This window comes from Rana temporaria, chromosome 3, assembly GCF_905171775.1.
Source record: "Rana temporaria chromosome 3, aRanTem1.1, whole genome shotgun sequence".
Taxonomy (NCBI): Eukaryota; Metazoa; Chordata; class Amphibia; order Anura; family Ranidae; genus Rana; species Rana temporaria.
In genome coordinates, this window is record NC_053491.1 from 2,571,810 (window position 1) to 2,596,103 (window position 24,294).

Genomic DNA, 24,294 nt, shown 5'->3' on the forward strand with positions numbered 1-24,294 from the left:
CAACAATAGAACCCCCACCAGCAACAATAGACCCCTGCAAAAATAGATCCCCCTCCATCAACACTAGATTTCCCAGTATCCACCATCAATAGACCCTCCAGCAGACAGCAACAAAGACCCCTCCCTCAACAGTACATCCCTCCTAGCAATGACTGACCACCCCCCCCCCCAGCAACAATAGATCTCCTACGAGCAACAGAAAACTCCCCAGCAACAATAAACCCCCTTCTTTTGCAAAAATAGATCCCCTCCATCAACAATATATCCCCCAGCAGACAGCATTAATAGACTCTCCAGCACCATACATTCAGTTCTGGAGGTGCCGGAACTGCGTCCCCCCACGTTCCCGCTGAAAAAAAGCCCTGCTCGTTAGTAGGGTGACCACATTTCCAAACTACCATTCAGGGACACCCCCTCCCCAAAAATCAGCTTGTGCTGTAACGAACCACAGCACAGTGATGGGACACAAGAGGCGGGATTTATGATTTCTCCAATCACCAGCAGGGGGCGGGGATTGTGCTCCTCCAGGCATTCCCGGCCAGGACAAGTACTGTCAGTGAATAAAGCGGTGATGTGGCCGCCCTTTTTTGGGGGCATCAGATTGGCCCGGGGGGGTGCTTTCATACCGGGACATTGTATTGTCTTGGAATGAAGGTGCCCCGGGACAGACCTGAAAAATGTGGGACTGTCCCGGGCAATCCGGGACACGTGGTCACCCTATAAAGACCAGGGATATGCAATCAGTGGACCTCCAGCTGTTGCAGGACTACAAGTCCCATGAGGCATAGCAAGACTCTGACAGCCACAGGCATGACACCCAGAGGCATGATGGGACTTGTAGTTTTTAGCAACAGCTGGAGGTCAGCTAATTCCATATCCCTGCCCTAGATGTATCGTGGAGGCGGGGTGAATGGACTGTCGCTTGCCCCTGCACTGTTCCGGGAAGGAGCCAGTTCAATGCATGCGGCTCCTATGGGGGTAGCTCTTCCTATGAGGTTAGAATGGGATATAATGAGGGATGGGGTGAGAAGGAGTTTGCATGTCGGGAGTCGCCCCGGTTATTAATCCTGAGCGTGTTTTACTTTCATATTTTTTTTTACGCCAATACGTCGTCATTGAAGCCGCACCGCCGACGTATGATCAGCATTCCGGAGACGTATGAGCGCTTGGAGCGGCACGGAAAACGCAGGCGGCGGCGGCCAAACGCCAAACTCAGGATATAAAATATTCCGGGAAAGTGGAGGAAATGTATCTGGTGAAATGCGGAGTTCACATGATGTACGGCTGTGTGCGTGTTCCATGTATACATCGTTCCCCCCTCCCCCGCCCCCCCACACCCGCCCCCGCACCCGCCTGGACCTTTCCCCCGTTTATACATCCGCCTGGAAAAATAGGACTAAGTTTTACCTTTTGTGCCGCGTAAAGGTCAATCGTCAGCCAATGACAAGCGATTCATTCCACAGAGCCGCATAATGTATTGTCCCTCTCCCTCCCCGAGAAGAAAAGGTTTTATTTATTATTTCTTATCATCGGCATCATTACTACAGACGTGACGAAAAATCGCTTCATTTTTAATTATTCTGATTTTTTCGGGGGGTCATTCGTTACGATCGCAATTCGGAAATTCGAAAATCAAAAAATAAGAAAGAAAATCAGAAAATTTGGAATGAATAAATAATAACAATAATAATAATGATAACTTTTATATTCCAGGTATTGGAATTTCCTCTCACATTCGGCTGTTAGTGAAAGTTACAAATTATCCGAAATAACGAATGTCGCTTCTAAACAAATGGAAAAGAACTAATTAATAATAATAATAAAAAGTTTTTATTCATAGTTTGTTATAAAATATTGCAAACGGGTAATTTTTTTTACTGATGGCCACTGATAGGCGACACTGAAGGGCACTGATAGGCGACACTGAAGGGCACTGATAGGCGACACTGTAGGGCACTGATAGGCAACACTGAAGGGAACTGATAAGCAGCATTGATGGGCACTGATAGGTGGCACTAATAGGAGACACTGAAGGGCACTGATAGGCTACACTGAAGGGCACTGATAAGCAGCACTGATAGGAACTGATAGGCTACACTGAAGGGCACTGATAGGTGACACTGATGGGCAATGATAGGCGGCACTGATAGGTGGTACTGAAGGGTGCTGATAAGCAGCACTGATGGACACTGATAGGTGGCCCCCCCAGCACTCTGATCCCTCTACATCCCAGATATCCCCCCCAGCACTCTGACCCCTCTACACCCCAGATATCCCCCCAGCACTCTGACCCCTCTACACCCCAGATATCCCCCCAGCACTCTGACCCTTCTACACCCCAGATATCCCCCCAGCACTCTGACCCCTCTACATCCCAGATATCCCCCCAGCACTCTGACCCCTCTACACCCCAGATATCCCCCCAGCACTCTGACCCCTCTACACCCCAGATATCCCCCCAGCACTCTGATCCCTCTACACCCCAGATATCCTCCCAGCACTCTGATCCCTCTACACCCCAGATATCTCCCCAGCACTCTGACCCCTCTACACCCCAGATATCCTCCCAGCACTCTGACCCCTCTACACCCCAGATATCCCCCCAGCACTCTGACCCCTCTACACCCCAGATATCCCCCCCAGCACTCTGCCCCTCTACACCCCAGATATCCCCCCAGCACTCTGACCCCTCTACACCCCAGATATCCCCCCAGCACTCTGACCCCTCTACACCCCAGATATCCTCCCAGCACTCTGATCCCTCTACACCCCAGATATCTCCCCAGCACTCTGACCCCTCTACACCCCAGATATCCCCCCAGCACTCTGACCCCTCTACACCCCAGATATCCCCCCCAGCACTCTGCCCCTCTACACCCCAGATATCCTCCCAGCACTCTGATCCCTCTACACCCCAGATATCTCCCCAGCACTCTGACCCCTCTACACCCCAGATATCCTCCCAGCACTCTGACCCCTCTACACCCCAGATATCCCCCCAGCACTCTGACCCCTCTACACCCCAGATATCCCCCCCAGCACTCTGCCCCTCTACACCCCAGATATCCTCCCAGCACTCTGATCCCTCTACACCCCAGATATCTCCCCAGCACTCTGACCCCTCTACACCCCAGATATCCCCCCCAGGACTCTGACCCCTCTACACCCCAGATATCCCCCCAGCACTCTGACCCCTCTACACCCCAGATATCCCCCCAGCACTCTGATCCCTCTACACCCCAGATATCCCCCCAGCACTCTGACCCCTCTACATCCCAGATATCCCCCCAGCACTCTGACCCCTCTACACCCCAGATATCTCCCCCAGCACTCTGACCCCTCTACATCCCAGATATCCCCCCAGCACTGTGACCCCTCTACACCCCAGATATCCCCCCAGCACTCTGACCCCTCTATACCCCAGATATCCCCCCAGCACTCTGACCCCCTCTACACCCCAGATATCCCCCCAGCACTCTGACCCCTCTACACCCCAGATATCCCCCCAGCACTCTGACCCCTCTACACCCCAGATATCTCCCCAGCACTCTGATCCCTCTACATCCCAGATATCCCCCCAGCACTCTGACCCCTCTACACCCCAGATATCCCCCCCGCACTCTGACCCCTCTAAACCCCAGATATCCCCCAGCACTCTGACCCCTCTACATCCCAGATATCCCCCCAGCACTCTGACCCCTCTACACCCCAGATATCCCCCCAGCACTCTGACCCCTCTACACCCCAGATATCCCCCCAGCACTCTGACCCCTCTACACTCCAGATATCCCCCCAGCACTCTGACCCCTCTACACCCCAGATATCCCCCCCAGCACTCTGATCCCTCTACACCCCAGATATCCTCCCAGCACTCTGATCCCTCTACACCCCAGATATCTCCCCAGCACTCTGACCCCTCTACACCCCAGATATCCCCCCCAGGACTCTGACCCCTCTACACCCCAGATATCCCCCCAGCACTCTGACCCCTCTACACCCCAGATATCCCCCCAGCACTCTGATCCCTCTACACCCCAGATATCCCCCCAGCACTCTGACCCCTCTACATCCCAGATATCCCCCCAGCACTCTGACCCCTCTACACCCCAGATATCTCCCCCAGCACTCTGACCCCTCTACATCCCAGATATCCCCCCAGCACTGTGACCCCTCTACACCCCAGATATCCCCCCAGCACTCTGACCCCTCTATACCCCAGATATCCCCCCAGCACTCTGACCCCCTCTACACCCCAGATATCCCCCCAGCACTCTGACCCCTCTACACCCCAGATATCCCCCCAGCACTCTGACCCCTCTACACCCCAGATATCTCCCCAGCACTCTGATCCCTCTACATCCCAGATATCCCCCCAGCACTCTGACCCCTCTACACCCCAGATATCCCCCCCGCTCTCTGACCCCTCTAAACCCCAGATATCCCCCAGCACTCTGACCCCTCTACATCCCAGATATCCCCCCAGCACTCTGACCCCTCTACACTCCAGATATCCCCCCAGCACTCTGACCCCTCTACACCCCAGATATCCTCCCAGCACTCTGACCCCTCTACACCCCAGATATCCCCCCAGCACTCTGACCTCTCTACATCCCAGATATCCCCCCAGCACTCTGACCTCTCTACATCCCAGATATCCCCCCAGCACTCTGACCTCTCTACACCCCAGATATCCCTCCAGCACTCTGACCCCTCTACACCCCAGATATCCCCCCAGCACTCTGACCCCTCTACCCCCCAGATATCCCCCCAGCACTCTGACCCCTCTACACCCCAGATATCCCCCCAGCACTCTGACCCCTCTACACCCCAGATATCCCCCCAGCACTCTGACCCCTCTACACCCCAGATATCCCCCCCCCAGCACTCTGACCCCTCTACACCCCAGATATCCCCCCAGCACTCTGACCCCTCTACAACTGAGATATCCTCCCAGCACTCCGACCCCTCTACACCCCAGATATCCCCCCAGCACTCTGACCCCTCTACACCCCAGATATCCCCCCAGCACTCTGACCCTCTACACCCCAGATATCCCCCCAGCACTCTGACCCTCTACACCCCAGATACCCCCCCAGCACTCTGACCCCTCTACACCCCAGATATCCCCCCAGCACTCTGACCCCTCTACACCCCAGATATCCCCCAGCACTCTGACCCTCTACACTCCAGATATCCCCCCAGCACTCTGACCCTCTACACCCCAGATATCCCCCCAGCACTCTGACCCTCTACACCCCAGATACCCCCCCAGCACTCTGACCCCTCTACACCCCAGATATCCCCCCAGCACTCTGATCCCTCTACACCACAGATATCCCCCCAGCACTCTGACCCCTCTACACCCCAGATATCCCCCCAGCACTCTGACCCCTCTACACCCCAGATATCCCCCCAGCACTCTGACCCCTCTACATCCCAGATATCCCCCCAGCACTCTGACCCTTCTACACCCCAGATATCCCCCCAGCACTCTGACCCCTCTACATCCCAGATATCCCCCCAGCACTCTGACCCCTCTACACCCCAGATATTCCCCCAGCACTCTGACCCCTCTACACCCCAGATATCCGCCAGCACTCTGATCCCTCTACACCCCAGATACCCCCCCAGCACTCTGACCCCTCTACACCCCAGATATCCCCCCAGCACTCTGATCCCAGATATCCCCCCAGCACTCTGACCCCTCTACACCCCAGATATCCCCCCAGCACTCTGACCCTTCTACCCCCCAGATATCCCCCCAGCACTCTGACCCCTCTACACCCAGATATCCCCCCAGCACTCTGACCCCTCTGCACCCCAGATATCCCCCCAGCACTCTGACACCTCTACACCCCAGATATCCCCCCAGCACTCTGACCCCTCTATCTACACCCCAGATATCCCCCCAGCACTCTGACCCCTCTACACCCCAGATATCCCCCCAGCACTCTGACCCCTCTACACCCCAGATATCCGCCAGCACTCTGATCCCTCTACATCCCAGATATCCCCCCAGCACTCTGACCCATCTACACCCCAGATATCCCCCCAGCACTCTGACACCTCTACACCCCAGATATCCCCCCAGTACTCTGACCCCTCTACATCCCAGATATCCCCCCAGCACTCTGACCCCTCTACACCCCAGATATCCCCCCAGCACTCTGACCCCTCTACACCCCAGATATCCCCCCAGCACTCTGATCCCTCTACACCCCAGATATCCCCCCAGCACTCTGACCCCTCTACACCCCAGATATACCCCCCAGCACTCTGACCCCTCTACACCCCAGATATCTCCCCAGCACTCTGACCCCTCTACACCCCAGATATCCCCCCAGCACTCTGACCTCTCTACACCCCAGATATCCCCCCAGCACTCTGACCTCTCTACACCCCAGATATCCCCCAGCACTCTGACCCCTCTACACCCCAGATATCCCCCCAGCACTCTGACTCCTCTACACCCCAGATATCCCCCAGCACTCTGACCCCTCTACACCCCAGATATCCCCCCAGCACTCTGACCCCTCTACACCCCAGATATCCCCCCAGCACTCTGATCCCTCTACACCCCAGATATCCCCCCCAGCACTCTGACCCCTCTACACCCCAGATATCCCCCCAGCACTCTGATCCCTCTACACCCCAGATATCCCCCCAGTACTCTGACCCCTCTACATCCCAGATATCCCCCCAGCACTCTGACCCCTCTACACCCCAGATATCCCCCCAGCACTCTGACCCCTCTACATCCCAGATATCCCCCCAGCACTCTGACCCCTCTACACCCCAGATATCCCCCCAGCACTCTGACCCCTCTACACCCCAGATATCCCCCCAGCACTCTGATCCCTCTACACCCCAGATATCCCCCCAGCACTCTGATCCCTCTACACCCCAGATATCCCCCCAGCACTCTGACCCCTCTACACCCCAGATATACCCCCCAGCACTCTGACCCCTCTACACCCCAGATATCTCCCCAGCACTCTGACCCCTCTACACCCCAGATATCCCCCCAGCACTCTGACCTCTCTACACCCCAGATATCCCCCCAGCACTCTGACCCCTCTACACCCCAGATATCCCCCCAGCACTCTGATCCCTCTACACCCCAGATATCCCCCCAGTACTCTGACCCCTCTACATCCCAGATATCCCCCCAGCACTCTGACCCCTCTACACCCCAGATATCCCCCCAGCACTCTGACCCCTCTACACCCCAGATATCCCCCCAGCACTCTGATCCCTCTACACCCCAGATATCCCCCCAGCACTCTGACCCCTCTACACCCCAGATATACCCCCCAGCACTCTGACCCCTCTACACCCCAGATATCTCCCCAGCACTCTGACCCCTCTACACCCCAGATATCCCCCCAGCACTCTGACCTCTCTACACCCCAGATATCCCCCCAGCACTCTGACCTCTCTACACCCCAGATATCCCCCAGCACTCTGACCCCTCTACACCCCAGATATCCCCCCAGCACTCTGACTCCTCTACACCCCAGATATCCCCCAGCACTCTGACCCCTCTACACCCCAGATATCCCCCCAGCACTCTGACCCCTCTACACCCCAGATATCCCCCCAGCACTCTGATCCCTCTACACCCCAGATATCCCCCCCAGCACTCTGACCCCTCTACACCCCAGATATCCCCCCAGCACTCTGACACCTCTACACCCCAGATATCCCCCCCAGCACTCTGACCCCTCTACACCCCAGATATCTCCCCAGCACTCTGATCCCTCTACATCCCAGATATCCCCCCAGCACTCTGACCCCTCTACACCCCAGATATCCCCCCAGCACTCTGACCCCTCTACACCCCAGATATCTCCCCAGCACTCTCACCCCTCTACATCCCAGATATCCCCCCAGCACTCTGACACCTCTACACCCCAGATATCTCCCCAGCACTCTGACCCCTCTACATCCCAGATATCCCCCCAGCACTCTGACCCCTCTACACCCCAGATATCCCCCCAGCACTCTGACCTCTCTACACCCCAGCGGCAGCCTGGGCTCAAGGATCAGAAGCTTTGGGGAAAGGGCAGGGGCCCCCCATGCAGCTGGGGCTCCTGGGAAGTGCCCAGGTGTGCCCTCTCATTAAGACAGCCCTGGTTGTTGGCAGGATCGCCGGCCTCATGTAGACGTCACTCACCGGGGTGAATACGGCGGCCGTCCTCAGCACTGTTTAAGGAAAAAGGGCCACAGCGTAATTTTACACAAGAAACCCTACAGAGCTTTACAAACACATTATATAGTGTCTGCCGAACATCGCGGCATCGTTGTGTTCCTTCTTCCTCCTCTCTGCCACAATGAGAACCCCGCAGAGAGAGACAGATCGCACACTTGATTTTTTTTTGCAGGTGTCAAAAAGAAAAAAAAAAAAAGGAAAAAAGAAAAATGAAGATAACAAAACAATGTTAGGGGAGCGGAGCTGCGGAGAGATCTCGCTTTATTGGGAGAACGACAGCCGCTCAGACTGTAAGAAGAGGAAGAACAGACGTTTCCACAACACAATAGTTAGACAATTTAGTCCCCCAGGACACCAAAGGAAGAGAGTGTCATTTCAGCTTGTTGGATGCGGAGTGGGCGACGAGGAGGAATGGGGGGGGGGAGGGGGAGCACATGTACAACGCTTACTGGAAATAACAGCACTGATTTCACAACGGTGGCTGGAAATCGTCAGCCACCAGCCAGCTAAAGTGGAACCCCGGAGATAAAGGGAGCCGTGTGTGTGGAGGCTTCATGCCGCGTACACGCCATCATTTTCCGGCATGAAAAAAACATAGTTTTTCAAAAACGTCATTTAAAACAATGGTGTGTGGGCTTCACATCATTTTTCAGGTTCTGAAGAACGACAAAAAAAAAAATTCGAACATGCTGCATTTTTTAACGTCGTTTTAAACAATGTCGTTTTTCGGGTTGTAAAAAATGATGGTGTGTGGGCTAAAATGACTTAAAAAACCTGCACATGCTCAGAAGCGAATTATTAGACGGGAGCGCTCGTTCTGGTAAAACTACCGCTCATAATGGAGATCGCACATTCATCACGCTGTAACAGACAGAAAAGCGCAAATCGTCTTTTACTAACACGGAATAAGCTAAAGCAGCCCAAAGACGAATAGAACTTCCCCTTTAGAGTGCCGTCGTACGTGTTGTACGTCACCGCGCTTTGCTAGAGCGTTTTTTTAAAAACGATGGTGTGTGGGCAACGTTGTTTTAATGATGAAGTTGGGAAAACATTGGCCCAGATTCAGGTAGCAATTGCGCCTGTGTAACCATAGGTTACGCAGCGCAATTGCTGACTTGCGCCGGCGTAACGAGTTCTCCTGATTCAGAGAACTCGTTACGCCGACTGCAGCCTAAAATCTGCGTGGCATAAGGCTCTTATGCCACGCATATCTTAGGCTGCATTCTTGCGTTGACCGCTAGGGGGCGCTCCCATTGTGGTCAGCGTATAGTATGCAAATTGCATACTTACGCCGATTCACAATGTTGCGCGGGCCCTGCGTACGCAAGGTACGGAGTTTCCGTACTGCATCTTTAGCGTAAGGCTGCCCCTTCTAATAGTAGGGGCAGCCAATGCTAAAGTATAGCCGCCGTTCCCGCGACGTGAAATTTGAATTTCACGTCGTTTGCGTAAGTGATTCGTGAATGGCGCTGGACGCCATTCACGTTCACTTTGAAGCAAATGACGTCCTTGCGAGGTCATTTGCCGCAATGCACGTCGGGAAAGTTTCCCGACGGAGCATGCGCTCTACGCTCGGCGCGGGAGCGCGCCTAATTTAAATGATTCATTTACATTGCGCGCGCTTACGCCAGGCAATTTTGCCGGCGCACCCTCGCAATTTACGGAGCTACTGCTTCGTGAATCGAGGGCAGCGCAAAATATTTGCGTGGGCGCAGGGCAAAATCGTTGCCCTGCGCCTCCGCAAATATAGCGCAGATCTCTTTGAATCTGGGCCATTGTTTTTTATACATTCTGAAAAACAACGTTTTCTTTCATGCTGAAAAATGATCGTGTGTACGCGGCATGACTCCTATTACTGGTCAATAGAGAAGATCCTAGACAAGTGTGAAAAACAGAACCGGGGAGAAAAGTCAGGTGATTGAATAATTCCAACTTCTACGAGGGCTGAACCCAAAGTGATGCTAAAGTGGCAAAATATCTTTACATAGGTCTTCAAATTTCACATGTTGGTAGAGTTAATCTTCCTCTATATAAATCATTCTCCTTCTTCTCATCCCCCTTTTTCTTCTCCTCCTTCTTCTCCTCCTTCTTCTTCTCCTTCTTCTTCTCCTCCTCGTTCTCCTCCTTCTTCTTCTCCTTCTTCTTCTCCTCCTCGTTCTCCTCCTTCTTCTTCTCCTCCTCGTTCTCCTCCTTCTTCTTCTCCTTCTTCTTCTCCTCCTCGTTCTCCTCCTTCTTCTTCTCCTCCTCGTTCTCCTCCTTCTTCTTCTCCTCCTTCTTCTCCTCCTTCTTCTTCTCCTCCTTCTTCTCCTCCTTCTTCTTCTCCTTCTTCTTCTCCTCCTTCTTCTTCTCCTCCTTCTTCTTCTCCTCCTTCTTCTCCTCCTTCTTCTTCTCCTCCTTCTTCTTCTCCTCCTTCTTCTTCTCCTCCTTCTTCATCCTCCCGGGATGTTGGTGTAGATGGACCTTGTCCGGGTCCCGGGATGTTGGTGTCGATGGACCTTGTCCGGGTCCCGGGATGTTGGTGTCGATGGACCTTGTCCGGGTCCCGGGATGTTGGTGTAGATGGACCTTGTCCGGGTCCCAGGATGTTGATGTAGATGGACCTTGTCCGGGTCCCGGGATGTTGGTGTCGATGGACCTTGTCCGGGTCCCGGGATGTTGGTGTCGATGGACCTTGTCCGGGTCCCGGGATGTTGGTGTCGATGGACCTTGTCCGGGTCCCAGGATGTTGGTATAGATGGACCTTGTCCGGGTCCCGGGATGTTGGTATAGATGGACCTTGTCCGGGTCCCGGGAAGTTGGTGTCGATGGACCTTGTCCGGGTCCCGGGATGTTGGTGTCGATGGACCTTGTCCGGGTCCCGGGATGTTGGTGTAGATGGACCTTGTCCGGGTCCCGGGATGTTGATGTAGATGGACCTTGTCAGGGCCCCGGGATGTTGGTGTAGATGGACCTTGTCCGAGTCCCGGGATGTTGGTGTAGATGGACCTTGTCCGGGTCCCGGGATGTTGGTGTAGATGGACCTTGTCCGGGTCCCGGGATGTTGGTGTAGATGGACCTTGTCCGGGTCCCGGGATGTTGGTATAGATGGACCTTGTCCGGGTCCCGGGATGTTGGTGTAGATGGACCTTGTCCGGGTCCCGGGATGTTGGTATAGATGGACCTTGTCCGGGTCCCGGGATGTTGGTGTCGATGGACCTTGTCCGGGTCCCGGGATGTTGGTGTCGATGGACCTTGTCCGGGTCCCGGGATGTTGGTGTAGATGGACATTGTCCGGGTCCCAGGATGTTGATGCAGATGGACCTTGTCAGGGCCCCGGGATGTTGGTGTAGATGGACCTTGTCCGGGTCCCGGGATGTTGGTGTAGATGGACCTTGTCCGGGTCCCGGGATGTTGGTGTAGATGGACCTTGTCCGGGCCCCCGGGATGTTGGTGTAGATGGACCTTGTCCGGGTCCCGGGATGTTGGTGTAGATGGACCTTGTCCGGGTCCCGGGATGTTGGTGTAGATGGACCTTGTCCGGGTCCCGTGATTGTTGGTGTAGATAGACCTGGGATGTTGCTTCTCTGATGACCTCACGCAGAACATTCAGTAGATAACAAACTTTGGGGTGGTTATTGAGGAGCACCCAGTGCAGAAGTTCTTACACTCAGAGGTCCAATTGAAATGTTTACATAAAAGTGACAATGGTGCCAATGCATTTTCGGGGGAGGGGGATGCCTCTCCCTTCCGACCATGAATCTGATTGAATTGGAGATGAGATACAATTAGAAGACCTCCAATGGGGTTGGATCCAAACGGTCAAACCGGGTCACACTGCAAATTTGGTTTTCAATTTTCTCCTGAAATGTGTTGGACCCTGTGACGGGAGTCACTTTGGGTGGGGGGCTGTGACGGGAGTCACTTTGGGTGGGGGGCTGTGACGGGAGTCACTTTGGGTGGAGGGTTTGTGCAGCTCAGCTTACCCTGAGTGTCATGAAAGGTTTTGTAGGGGGCACTCCTCAATACCCACCCCATGGAACCCTGAAGGAGGAACATTCATCTACAGAAGGGGGCGGGACGCAATAAAAATGTTTAGTATTCCAATATTAGGGAACAGACCGAGAAACGCGTCGCCTACAAAAAGAAAAACTTTCACCAAGAATGTCTTGTATGATAAACGCGAGTTATCGGTCAGACAGGGAAAGTCGGCTCTGTATCCGTATTTTATACATTTCCTTTGCTATTTGTTTCCTTTTGTTAATTAACATGTCAGTTATAATGAATGTGGAGCGCCCCTCCCCCACTAAGTAAAATCTTTAATATGAACCCAAAGGCGACTGTTGTCACCGGTGAATTATCCAATGATTGTAAAGCCCGGGGCTGGCCATGGATTTAACTACCGATTTTTACTTTTTACAGCTTTTTTTTACAGATACTATGTATAAATATATATGCAGTATATCACAAAAGTAAGTACACCCCTCAGTCACATTTGTGTAAATCTTTTCTTGTATCTTTTCATGTGACAACACTGAAGAAATGACACTTTGTATCTACAATGTTGTGTAGTGAGTGTACAGGAGGGGGGGAGGGGTGTACGGGGGAGGGGAGGAGTGTACAGCTTGTATAACAAATAACTCAACACACAGCCATTAATGTCTAAACCGCTGGCAACAAAAGTCAGTACACCCCTAAGTGATAATATTTTGTGTGGCCGCCATTATTTTCCAGCACTGCCTTAACCCTCTTTGGCATGGAGGTCACCAGAGCTTCACAGGTTGTCACCGGAGTCCTCTTCCCCTCCCCCATGATGACATAACAGAGCTGGTGGATGTTGGAGACCTTGCGCTCCTCCACCTTCCGTTTGAGGATCCCCCACAGATAATCACTAGGGTTTAGGTCTGGAGACATGCTTGGCCGGTCCATCACCATCACCCTCAGCTTCTTTAGCAAGGCAGTGGTGGTCTTGGAGGTGTGTTTGGGGCGGTTATCATGTTGGAATACTACCCTGCGGTCCAGTCTCTGAAGGGAGGGGATCATGCTCTTTTCGACATAGGTCTTATTTTCGGGGAAATACGGTAGAGTAATGGAGGGTTAGAACACCTGTAAGGTTTATTTTTACCGTCTATTTTTCTTATTGGGGAGATTTCTTTCTTTTTTTATTTTTTGTTAACAATGAGACCTACCCGAAAATAAGCCTTACCCCAAAAATAAGCCTTACTCAGAAAATGAGACATATCCCGAAAATGAGACCTATCCCGAAAATGAGACCTATCCCGAAATAAGACCTACCCAAAAATAAGGCCTCGTACACATGACCGAGTTTCTCGGCAGAAACTGCTGGGAGATATTTTTTTTCCCGAGGAAACCGGTCGTGTGTACATTTTCGTTGAGGAAACTGTCGAGAAACTCGACGAGCCAAAAAGAGAGCAAGTTCTCTATTTCCTTGACGAGAATGGAGAAAATTGGCTTGTTGAGTTCCTCGACAGCCTGACAAGGAACTTGACGAGGAAAACGATGTGTTTCGCCCGTCGAGTTCCTCGGTCGTGTGTACGAGGCTTGAGCCTTACCCCGAAAATAAGCCTTACTCTGAAAATAAGACCTACCCTGAAAATGAGACCTATCCCGAAAATAAGACTTATCCCGAAAATGTGATCCTATCCCGAAAATTGGACCTATCCCGAAATAAGACCTACCCGAAAATAAGCCTTAACCTGAAAATAAGCCTTACTCTGAAAATAAGACCAATTCCGAAAATGAGACCTATCCCGAAAATGAGACCTATCCCGAAAATAAGACTTATCCCGAAAATGAGACCTATCCCGAAAATTGGACCTATCCCGAAATAAGACCTACCCAAAAATAAGCCTTACCCTGAAAATAAGACCAATTCCGAAAATTAGACCAATTCCGAAAATTAGACCTATCCCAAAAATTAGACGTATCCCGAAAATGAGACGTATCCCGAAAATGAGCCCTATCCAGAAAATGAGACCTATCCCAAAAATAAGCCCTACTGTGTCTTTTGTTGCCAAAATTAATATAAGACCCGGGCTTATTTTCGGGGGAAAAGCGGTATAAAAATTAAAATAAAGGGGTAGATCCACGTACCTACGCTGCGCCCGGCGCAGATGTCAGATACGATACGCCGCTGTAACTTACTTTGGCTTAGTTTGAATCCTCAACGAATTTGCGCAGTAAGTTACAGCGGCATAGTGTATCTCTCACGGCGTAAGGGCGTGGAATTCAAATGCGGTGGGTAGGGGGTGTGTTTCATTTAAATGAAGCGCGTCCCCGCATGCGCCATCCCTAAAATTTCCCACCGCACATTGCGCTAAATGACGTCGCAAGGACGTCATTGGTTTTGACGTGAACGTAAATGGCGTCCAGCCTCATTCACGGACGACTTGCGCAAACGACGTAAAATTTTCAAAATTAGACGCGGGAACGACGGCCATACTTAACATTGCGTACGCCACAAGATAGCAGCTTTAACTATACGCCGGAAAAAGCCGAACGGAAACGACGTAAAAAAATGCGACGGCCGCTCGTACGTTCGTTGATCGTCGGAAATAGCTAATTTGCATACTCGACGCGGAATACGACGGAAACGCCACCTAGCGGCAGCTGGAAAATTGCATCTAAGATCCGACGGCGTACGAAGACGTACTCCTGTCGGATTGATCCCAGATGCCGTCGTATCTTGTTTGGTGGATACCAAAACAAAGATACGACGCACAAAATTTGAAATTACGCCGGCGTATCAAGTGATACGCCGGCGTAATTCCTTTGAGGATCTGTCCCAAAATGCGTTGCCTTCACTTGTACTGTAAGGGTTAAGTGTTAGATCTTTTTTATCTCTCGGATTAGTAAATGAATTATTTTTTCTGAGTTTTTCAGCTGTGACGAGGTTATTATTGCTGAAACAACCCCACTAACCACCAGGCAATTTTATTTTTTCCCCGGACAGCGCGGTGTGGACACCGCCGGCACGTATTATATCAGGAATAGGAGATTTATTTTTCTATGCCGTTTATTGAATGAAAAACACAACAACTTGTTCTCCTGCCAGATGAAATAAAAGGCAATCTCGGGTAACAGGTGTTCCGGGTTAATCAAAGCTTGTGGAATGACACGGGAGAGGGAGGACGGCGGCTCCTTTCTCGGGGACGCGGGCGTCGCGCTATCGCCCACCAAACTCTGCGTGGCGTTGGGACGCACGCTTGGCTGAGCGCTAAGCCGCATTTGATCATTTCCAGGTTAATTTCGCATTCTTCTCAGGGATGGGAGAAAATGAGTAAATAGATGTGTTCCTGGAGATAGCCGGGCGACGTGCCCCTCCGCGCGTTCCGTCCTCCTGACACGCTGTGTGCGCTCTTGGCCGCTGTCCGGCACATGGCTGCGTTTGCACTTGAGCTCAGCTGGTTGAAGGAAACAAACTGAATTAACTGTGATGGGGCCAAGAGATGGAAGTCCTTATCACAGCGTCGGTATTGCTTCCCACTTGTGCTGGGAATATGTCTTCTCCAACGCATTCCTTATTTTTTACGATATGTGCATCAGTAAAGTGTACCTGTCCTCAGGAGAATGGAGCTAAACATACACGATATTACCAAAAGTATTGGGACACCGGCCTTTACATGAGCTTTAATGACATCCCAGTCTTAGTCCAGAGGGTTCAATATTGAGTTGGCTCCGCCCTTTGCAGCTATAACACCTTAAACTCTTCTGGGAAGGCCGTCCACAAGGTTTAGGAGGGTGTCTATAGGAAGATCCGTCCACAAGGTTTAGGAGGGTGTCTATAGGAAGATCCGTCCACAAGGTTTAGGAGGGTGTCTATGGGAATGTTTGACCATTCTTCCAGAAGACTGCGAGCCAGGCCTTCTCATCCAACATCAGCGCCTGACCCCACAAATGCTCTTCTGGAAGAATGATCAAACATTCCCATAGACACCCTCCTAAACCTTGTGGACAGCCTTCCCATAGACACACCCCTAAACCTTGTGGACGGCCTTCCCATAGACACACCCCTAAACATTGTGGACAGTCTTCCCATAGACACACCCCTAAACCTTGTGGGCAGCCTTCCCATAGACACACCCCTAAACATTGTGGACAGTCTTCCCATAGACACACCCCTAAACCTTGTGGACAGTCTTCCCATAGACACACCCCTAAACCTTGTGGGCAGCCTTTCCATAGACACACCCCTAAACCTTGTTCTCCGAGTTGATTGCCGCCATGTGCTGTGTAGGGAGATGTGCCGTTTAGGGAGACATGCCATGTGGGGAGATGTGCCATCTATGGTGTAGAGAGACATGCTGTGTGGGAAGATGTGCCGTGTATGGTGTAGGGAGACGTGCCGTGTAGGGAGATGTGCCGTGTACGGTGTAGGGAGATGTGCCGTGTAGGGAGATGTGCCATGTACGGTGTAGGGAGATGTGCCGTGTAGGGAGATGTGCCATGTACGGTGTAGGGAGACGTGCCATGTTAGGTGTAGAGAGATGTGCCATTTATGGTGTAGGTAGACATGCCGTGTAGGGAGATGTGCCGTGTACGGTGTAGGGAGACGTGCCATGTAGGTAGACGTGCTGTGTAGGTAGACGTGCTGTGTAGGGAGATGTGCCGTGTACGGTGTAGGGAGACGTGCCGTGTAGGGAGACGTGCCGTGTAGGTAGACGTGCTGTGTAGGGAGACGTGCCATGTACGGTGTAGGGAGATGTGCCATGTACGGTGTAAGGAGACGTGCCGTGTAGGGAGACATGCCGTGTAGGGAAATGTGCCATGTACAGTGTAGGGAGATGTGCCGTGTAGAGAGACGTGCTGTGTAGGGAGACGTGCCGTGTAGGGAGACGTGCCGTGTAGGGAGACGTGCCGTGTAGGGAGACATGCCGTGTAGGGAGACGTGCCATGTACCGTGTAGGGAGACGTGCCGTGTAGGGAGACGTGCCGTGTAGGGAGACGTGCCGTGTAGGGAGATGTGCCTTGTAGGGAGACGTGGCGTATAGGGAGATGTGCCGTGTGGGGTGTAGGGAGACGTGCCGTGTAGGGAGACGTGCCGTGTAGGGAGTTGTTCCGTGTAGGGAGACGTGCCGTGTAGGGAGACGTGCCGTGTAGGGAGATGTGCCGTGTACGGTGTAGGGAGACGTGCCGTGTAAGGAGACGTGCCGTGTAAGGAGACGTGCCGTGTAGGGAGACGTGCCGTGTAGGGAGACGTGCCGTGTAGGGAGACGTGCTGTGTAGGGTGATGTGCAGTGTAGGGAGACGTGCCGTGTAGGGAGATGTCCCGTGTACGGTGTAGGGAGACGTGCCGTGTAGGGAGACGTGCCGTGTAGGGAGATGTACCGTGTACGGTGTAGGGAGACGTGCCGTGTAGGGAGACGTGCCGTGTAGGGAGACGTGGCGTATAGGGAGATGTGCCGTGTGGGGTGTAGGGAGATGTGCCGTGTAGGGAGATGTGCCGTGTGGGGTGTAGGGAGACGCGCCGTGTAGGGAGACGTGCCGTGTAGGGAGACGTGCCGTGTAGGGAGATGTACCGTGTACGGTGTAGGGAGACGTGCCGTGTAGGGAGACGTGCTGTGTAGGGAGATGTGCCGTGTAGGGAGATGTGCCGTGTAGGGAGACGTGCCGTGTAGGGAGACGTGCCGTGTAGGGAGACGTGCCGTGTAGGGAGACGTGCCGTGTAGGGAGATGTGCCGTGTACAGTGTAGGGAGACGTGCCGTGTAGGGAGACGTGCCGTGTAGGGAGACGTGCCGTGTAGGGAGATGTGCTTTACTGATGTCTGCACTTGTCAGGCCTTCTCTCTCTCTCTCTCTCCGTCTGATTCTGATCTCTAAGCTCTATCTCGTTATTTTTCCAGGGGTGAGCCTGTTGATCCCGCATGAGGCGATTGCAGAAGACAACTCCTGGGAAATCTATCTGTCAGTCAATCAAGGGGAACCAAGGTAAGGAGAGTGATGGCCACATGTTAATGGAAACAAACAGAAAAAAGTCTGAAATGAGAAAAGTGTTCTTTGTTTCAGGTCAGTGATACGCGGTGATTGGAATGGGAGCCTCAAATGGCTTTGGTTGGATCTGAAAGACAAGCCCTGTAGATAGACTAGAAGTGATTTCTTTTTATATAGTTTATGTTCAACAATGACCTAAAAGAGTCTATCACGAAGAATAGAAAATCTCTAATAGGATACAAAAGAGCAGAAAAAGAGCCGATGCCCGGGATTCCAAACATAGAAATTCTCCGGGGGGTTTGGTTGGTCAGGAAGGTTCTATGGTAGATATTTGGGGGGCTTGCCTGAAAGTATGTAGGTTATGGATCCGTACTGATACCTTCATCTATACCTGTAACCTACGTAAAGCCCCGGAAGGAGTGCTACGGAATGAACCCCATGGGGGAGTTTCACGCCCAGCCACCAAATTGATCTCTTTATTTTCGCTGCCACAAGGCAAACGATTCCTCGTTCTTCGGGGTCCCTACATTTCTCTAAAAACACAATTGCGGCTGAACGGGACCCCGATTATTCATCAGCCATTTCTTCTGAAACCTATGGAAGGTTCTGGATAAATGTGGTCACCCAGGATTCTGTGTGCCCAACCGAACCCACATGCCCTAAACTCTTTATTACTGGTCACTCCCTTGAGTGCCATGGGGGAGGGGTACCCCCCCAAACCCCTATTTACCTTACCTTACCTCCTCCCCACCCTGTTCTGCATCCTCTCATCCCTCTTCTTCCCCCTCCTTCTCTTGTCCTTCTCTTGTCCTTCTCTTGTCCTTCTCTTGTCCTTTACTTCTCTACCCTTTTTTTCTCTATATTACAATCCAACAGGACTGATTACTCATCACATAGAGCTCTTTTCCACCGTGTTCTGCTTTTTTTCTTTCCTTCCCCTTTTCATTCCCTCCTTCCTTCCTTTTTCCTTTTATTTCCTTCCCTTTCCTTCCCTTTCCTTCCCTCTTTCCTTTCTTCTTTCCTTCCCTCTTTCCTTCCCTTTTCCTTCCCTCTTTCCTTCCCTCTTTTCTTCCCTCTTCCCTTCCCTTTTCCTTCGTTCCTTCCCTCTTTCCTTCCCTCTTCCCTCCTTCCCTTTTCCCTTCCCTTTTCCTTCCTACTTCCTTGTTTCCTTCCCTCTTTTCTTCCCTTTTCCTTCTTTCTTTCTTTCTTTCCTTCCCTTTTCCTTCCCTCTTTCCTTCCCTCTTTCCTTCCCTTTTCCCTTCCCTTTTCCTTCCCCCTTCCTTCTTTCTTTCCCTCTTTCCTTCCCGTTTCCTTCGGGTTTTCCTTCCATTTTCCTTCTTCCTTTCCTTCCCTCTTCCCTTCCCATTTCCTTCCCTTTTCCTTCTTTCCTTCCCTCTTTCCTTCCCTCTTCCCATTTCCTTGCCTTTTTCTTCTTTCTTTCCTTCCTTCTTTCCTTCTTTCCTTCCCTCTTTCCTTTCCTCTTTCCTTTCCCCTTTCCTTCCCTTTTCCTTCTTTCCTTCCCTCTTTTCTTCCCTTTTCCTTCCCTTTTCCTTCTTTCTTTCCTTCCCCTTTTCCTTCCCTTTTTCCTTCCCTTTTCCTTCCCCTTTCTTTCTTTCTTTCTTTCTTTCTTTCTTTCTTTCTTTCTTTCTTTCCTTTCCTTTATTTTTCTTTCCCTCTTTCCTTCCCCTTTCCTTCCCTTTTCCTTCTTCCTTTCCTTCCCTTTTTCCTTCCTCTTTCCTTCCCTCTTTGCTTCTCTTTTTCTTCCCTTTTCCTTCCCTCTTTCCTTCCCTTTTCATTCTTTCTTTCCTTCCCTTTTCCTTCTTTCTTTCCTTCCCTTTTTCCTTCCCCTTTCCTTCTCTTTTTCTTCCCTTTTCCTTCCCTCTTTCCTTCCATTTTCCTTCTTTCTTTCCTTCCCCATTCCTTCCCTTTTCCTTCTTTCTTTCCTTCCCTCTTTCCTTCCCTTTTCCTTCTTTCTTTCCTTCCCCATTCCTTCCCTTTTCCTTCTTCCTTTCCTTCCCTTTTTCCTTCCTCTTTCCTTCCCTCTTTGCTTCTCTTTTTCTTCCCTTTTCCTTCCCTCTTTCCTTCCCTTTTCCTTCTTTCTTTCCTTCCCCTTTCCTTCCCTTTTCCTTCTTTCTTTCCTTCCCTTTTTCCTTCCCCTTTCCTTCTCTTTTCCTTCCCTTTTCCTTCCCTCTTTCCTTCCCTTTTCCTTCTTTCTTTCCTTCCCCTTTCCTTCCCTTTTCCTTCTCTTTTTCTTCCCTTTTTACTTCCCTCTTCCCTTCCCTTTTCCATCCCTCTTTCCTTCCCTTCTCCTTCTTTCTTTCCTTCCCTCTTTCCTTCCCTTTTCCTTCTTTCTTTCCTTTCTTCCATTCGTCTACATAAGTCAACCAAAATAATTTTTTATTTTTTTTTGCCTAGCCAAGATGTGGCGTTTGTTAACATTCCTTGTAATCTCTTCTATAACACTTTGTTATTGGGTTTTTTTTCCCACAAATTATTCAAAATGGTCAATAAAAAGGGTCAAAGAGCAGAAAAAGAGCCCCGGGTTGAAAAATAGAAATTCTCCGATAGGATACAAAAAGCAGAAAGAAGAGCCGATGTCCATGAATCAAAAATAGAAATTTTCCAATAGGATAGAAAGAGCAGAAAAAGAGCCGATGCCCAGGATTAAAAAAACAAAAAAAGGAAGATCTCCAAAGGTATAAAAGAGCAGAAAAAAAGCCGGGATTCAAATATAGAACTTCTCTGAAAGCATAGAGGGAGCAGAAAAACAGCCGATGTCCGGGATTTTAAAGATTCTGTGATGGGATACAAGGAGCAAAAAAAAAGCCAATGCCCAGGATTGAAATATAAAACTTCTCGAATAGGATACAAAAATCCGATGTCCGGGATTGAACTATAGAAATTCTCGGATAAGATACAAAAATCCGATGTCCGGGATTGAAATATAGAAATTCTCTGATAGGATACAAAGATCCGATGTCCCAGATGGAAATATAGACATTTTTGGATAAGATACAAAGATCCGATGTCCGGGATTGAACTATAGAAATTCTCTGATAAGATACAAAAATCCGATGTCCGGGATTGAAATATAGAAATTCTCGGATAAGATACAAAGATCCGATGTCCGGGATTGAAATCTAGAAATTCTCGGATAGGATACAAAGATCCGATGTCCCGGATTGAAATATAAAAATTCTCGGATAAGATACAAAGATCCGATGTCCCGGATTGAAATATAGAAATTCTCGGATAGGATACAAAGATCCGATGTCCCGGATTGAAATATAGAAATTCTCGGATAAGATACAAAGATCCGATGCCCGGGATTGAACTATGGAAATTCTCGGATAAGATACAAAGATCCGATGTCCGGGATTGAACTATAGAAATTCTCGGATAAGATACAAAGATCCGGAGTCCGGGATTGAACTATAGAAATTCTCGGATAAGATACAAAGATCCGGAGTCCCGGATTGAACTATAGAAATTCTCGGATAGGATACAAAGATCCGATGTCCGGGATTGAAATCTAGAAATTCTCGGATAAGATACAAAGATCCGATGTCCGGGATTGAACTATAGAAATTCTCGGATAAGATACAAAGATCCGATGTCCGGGATTGAAATATAGAAATTCTCGGATAAGATACAAAGATCCGATGTCCGGGATTGAACTATAGAAATTCTCGGATAGGATACAAAGATCCGATGTCCGGGATTGAAATATAGAAATTCTCGGATAAGATACAAAGATCCGATGTCCGGGATTGAAATATAGAAATTCTCGGATAAGATACAAAGATCCGATGACCGGGATTGAACTATAGAAATTCTCGGATAAGATACAAAGATCCGATGACCGGGATTGAAATATAGAAATTCTCGGATAGGATACAAAGATCCGATGTCCGGGATTGAACTATAGAAATTCTCGGATAGGATACAAAGATCCGATGTCCGGGATTGAAATCTAGAAATTCTCGGATAGGATACAAAGATCCGATGTCCGGGATTGAAATATAGAAATTCTCGGATAAGATACAAAGATCCGATGTCCGGGATTGAAATCTAGAAATTCTCGGATAAGATACAAAGATCCGATGTCCGGGATTGAACTATAGAAATTCTCGGATAAGATACAAAGATCCGATGTCCGGGATTGAAATATAGAAATTCTCGGATAAGATACAAAGATCCGATGTCCGGGATTGAAATATAGAAATTCTCGGATAAGATACAAAGGTCCGGAGTCCGGGATTGAAATATAAAAATTCTCGGATAAGATACAAAGATCCGATGTCCCGGATTGAAATATAGAAATTCTCGGATAGGATACAAAGATCCGATGTCCCGGATTGAAATATAGAAATTCTCGGATAGGATACAAAGATCCGATGTCCGGGATTGAAATATAAAAATTCTCGGATAAGATACAAAGATCCGATGTCCCGGATTGAAATATAGAAATTCTCGGATAGGATACAAAGATCCGATGTCCCGGATTGAAATATAGAAATTCTCGGATAAGATACAAAGATCCGATGCCCGGGATTGAACTATGGAAATTCTCGGATAAGATACAAAGATCCGATGTCCGGGATTGAACTATAGAAATTCTCGGATAAGATACAAAGATCCGGAGTCCGGGATTGAACTATAGAAATTCTCGGATAAGATACAAAGATCCGGAGTCCCGGATTGAACTATAGAAATTCTCGGATAGGATACAAAGATCCGATGTCCGGGATTGAAATCTAGAAATTCTCGGATAGGATACAAAGATCCGATGTCCGGGATTGAAATATAGAAATTCTCGGATAAGATACAAAGATCCGATGTCCGGGATTGAAATATAGAAATTCTCGGATAAGATACAAAGATCCGATGACCGGGATTGAACTATAGAAATTCTCGGATAAGATACAAAGATCCGATGACCGGGATTGAAATATAGAAATTCTCGGATAGGATACAAAGATCCGATGTCCGGGATTGAACTATAGAAATTCTCGGATAGGATACAAAGATCCGATGTCCGGGATTGAAATCTAGAAATTCTCGGATAGGATACAAAGATCCGATGTCCGGGATTGAAATATAGAAATTCTCGGATAAGATACAAAGATCCGATGACCGGGATTGAACTATAGAAATTCTCGGATAAGATACAAAGATCCGATGTCCGGGATTGAAATCTAGAAATTCTCGGATAAGATACAAAGATCCGATGTCCGGGATTGAACTATAGAAATTCTCGGATAAGATACAAAGATCCGATGTCCGGGATTGAAATATAGAAATTCTCGGATAGGATACAAAGATCCGATGTCCGGGATTGAAATATAGAAATTCTCGGATAAGATACAAAGGTCCGGAGTCCGGGATTGAAATATAAAAATTCTCGGATAAGATACAAAGATCCGATGTCCGGGATTGAACTATAGAAATTCTCGGATAAGATACAAAGATCCGATGTCCGGGATTGAAATATAGAAATTCTCGGATAAGATACAAAGGTCCGGAGTCCGGGATTGAAATATAAAAATTCTCGGATAAGATACAAAGATCCGATGTCCGGGATTGAACTATAGAAATTCTCGGATCGGATACAAAGATCCGATGTCCGGGATTCCGGAGAGCAGCGGCACAACATACAACACTCTCTAGAACTGGCGGACTTTATTGAGTGTTTGCGGAAGATGTTAATTGGTTGTGCTGTTCATCTACATTCCATCCATCATATTCACCCCTTCCGGCTCCGATAAATAATACAGAGCAATAAATCTTCACATGAACCTTTCCTGGGAAGAAAACTCGTTATGAATTGGGACGAGGTCAGACGTCATCCACACTTGTCTGACAATTAAGTTGGATGCCAATGGAAGCTTCCAATGGAATTTACTAATACGCGGGTTCACTGGTCCACAATTCCGGCATTGATGGAGAATACTTAGTGCACCAAACTAAAGAGGCGGGGGAAGGGTAATCATTGGTATCCTGCAGTGCCTGACTAGAGTGAGAGATAATGGGAGGATTTACTAACAGCAAATAGACTGTTCACTTTACAAGAGAAGGCGACGCTCCGTCCTCACCATCACCCAATCATCTACAAGCATTTCTTCTACCTTATTTTTCTTGCACATAATTGTTCC

The 24,294-nt window shown here is 49.8% G+C and overlaps 1 protein-coding gene across 1 annotated transcript in view; it reads left to right on the top strand.

The window, feature by feature from the left end:
* UNC5D (unc-5 netrin receptor D) overlaps positions 1 to 24,294 on the top strand; it is a 500,326-nt gene that overhangs the window by 374,386 nt on the left and 101,646 nt on the right. Inside the window, exon 11 of the mRNA XM_040341477.1 lies at positions 18,052 to 18,136. Within this exon, the coding sequence (XP_040197411.1) occupies positions 18,052 to 18,136 (85 nt within the window). The remainder of the gene's footprint in view (positions 1 to 18,051; positions 18,137 to 24,294) is intronic.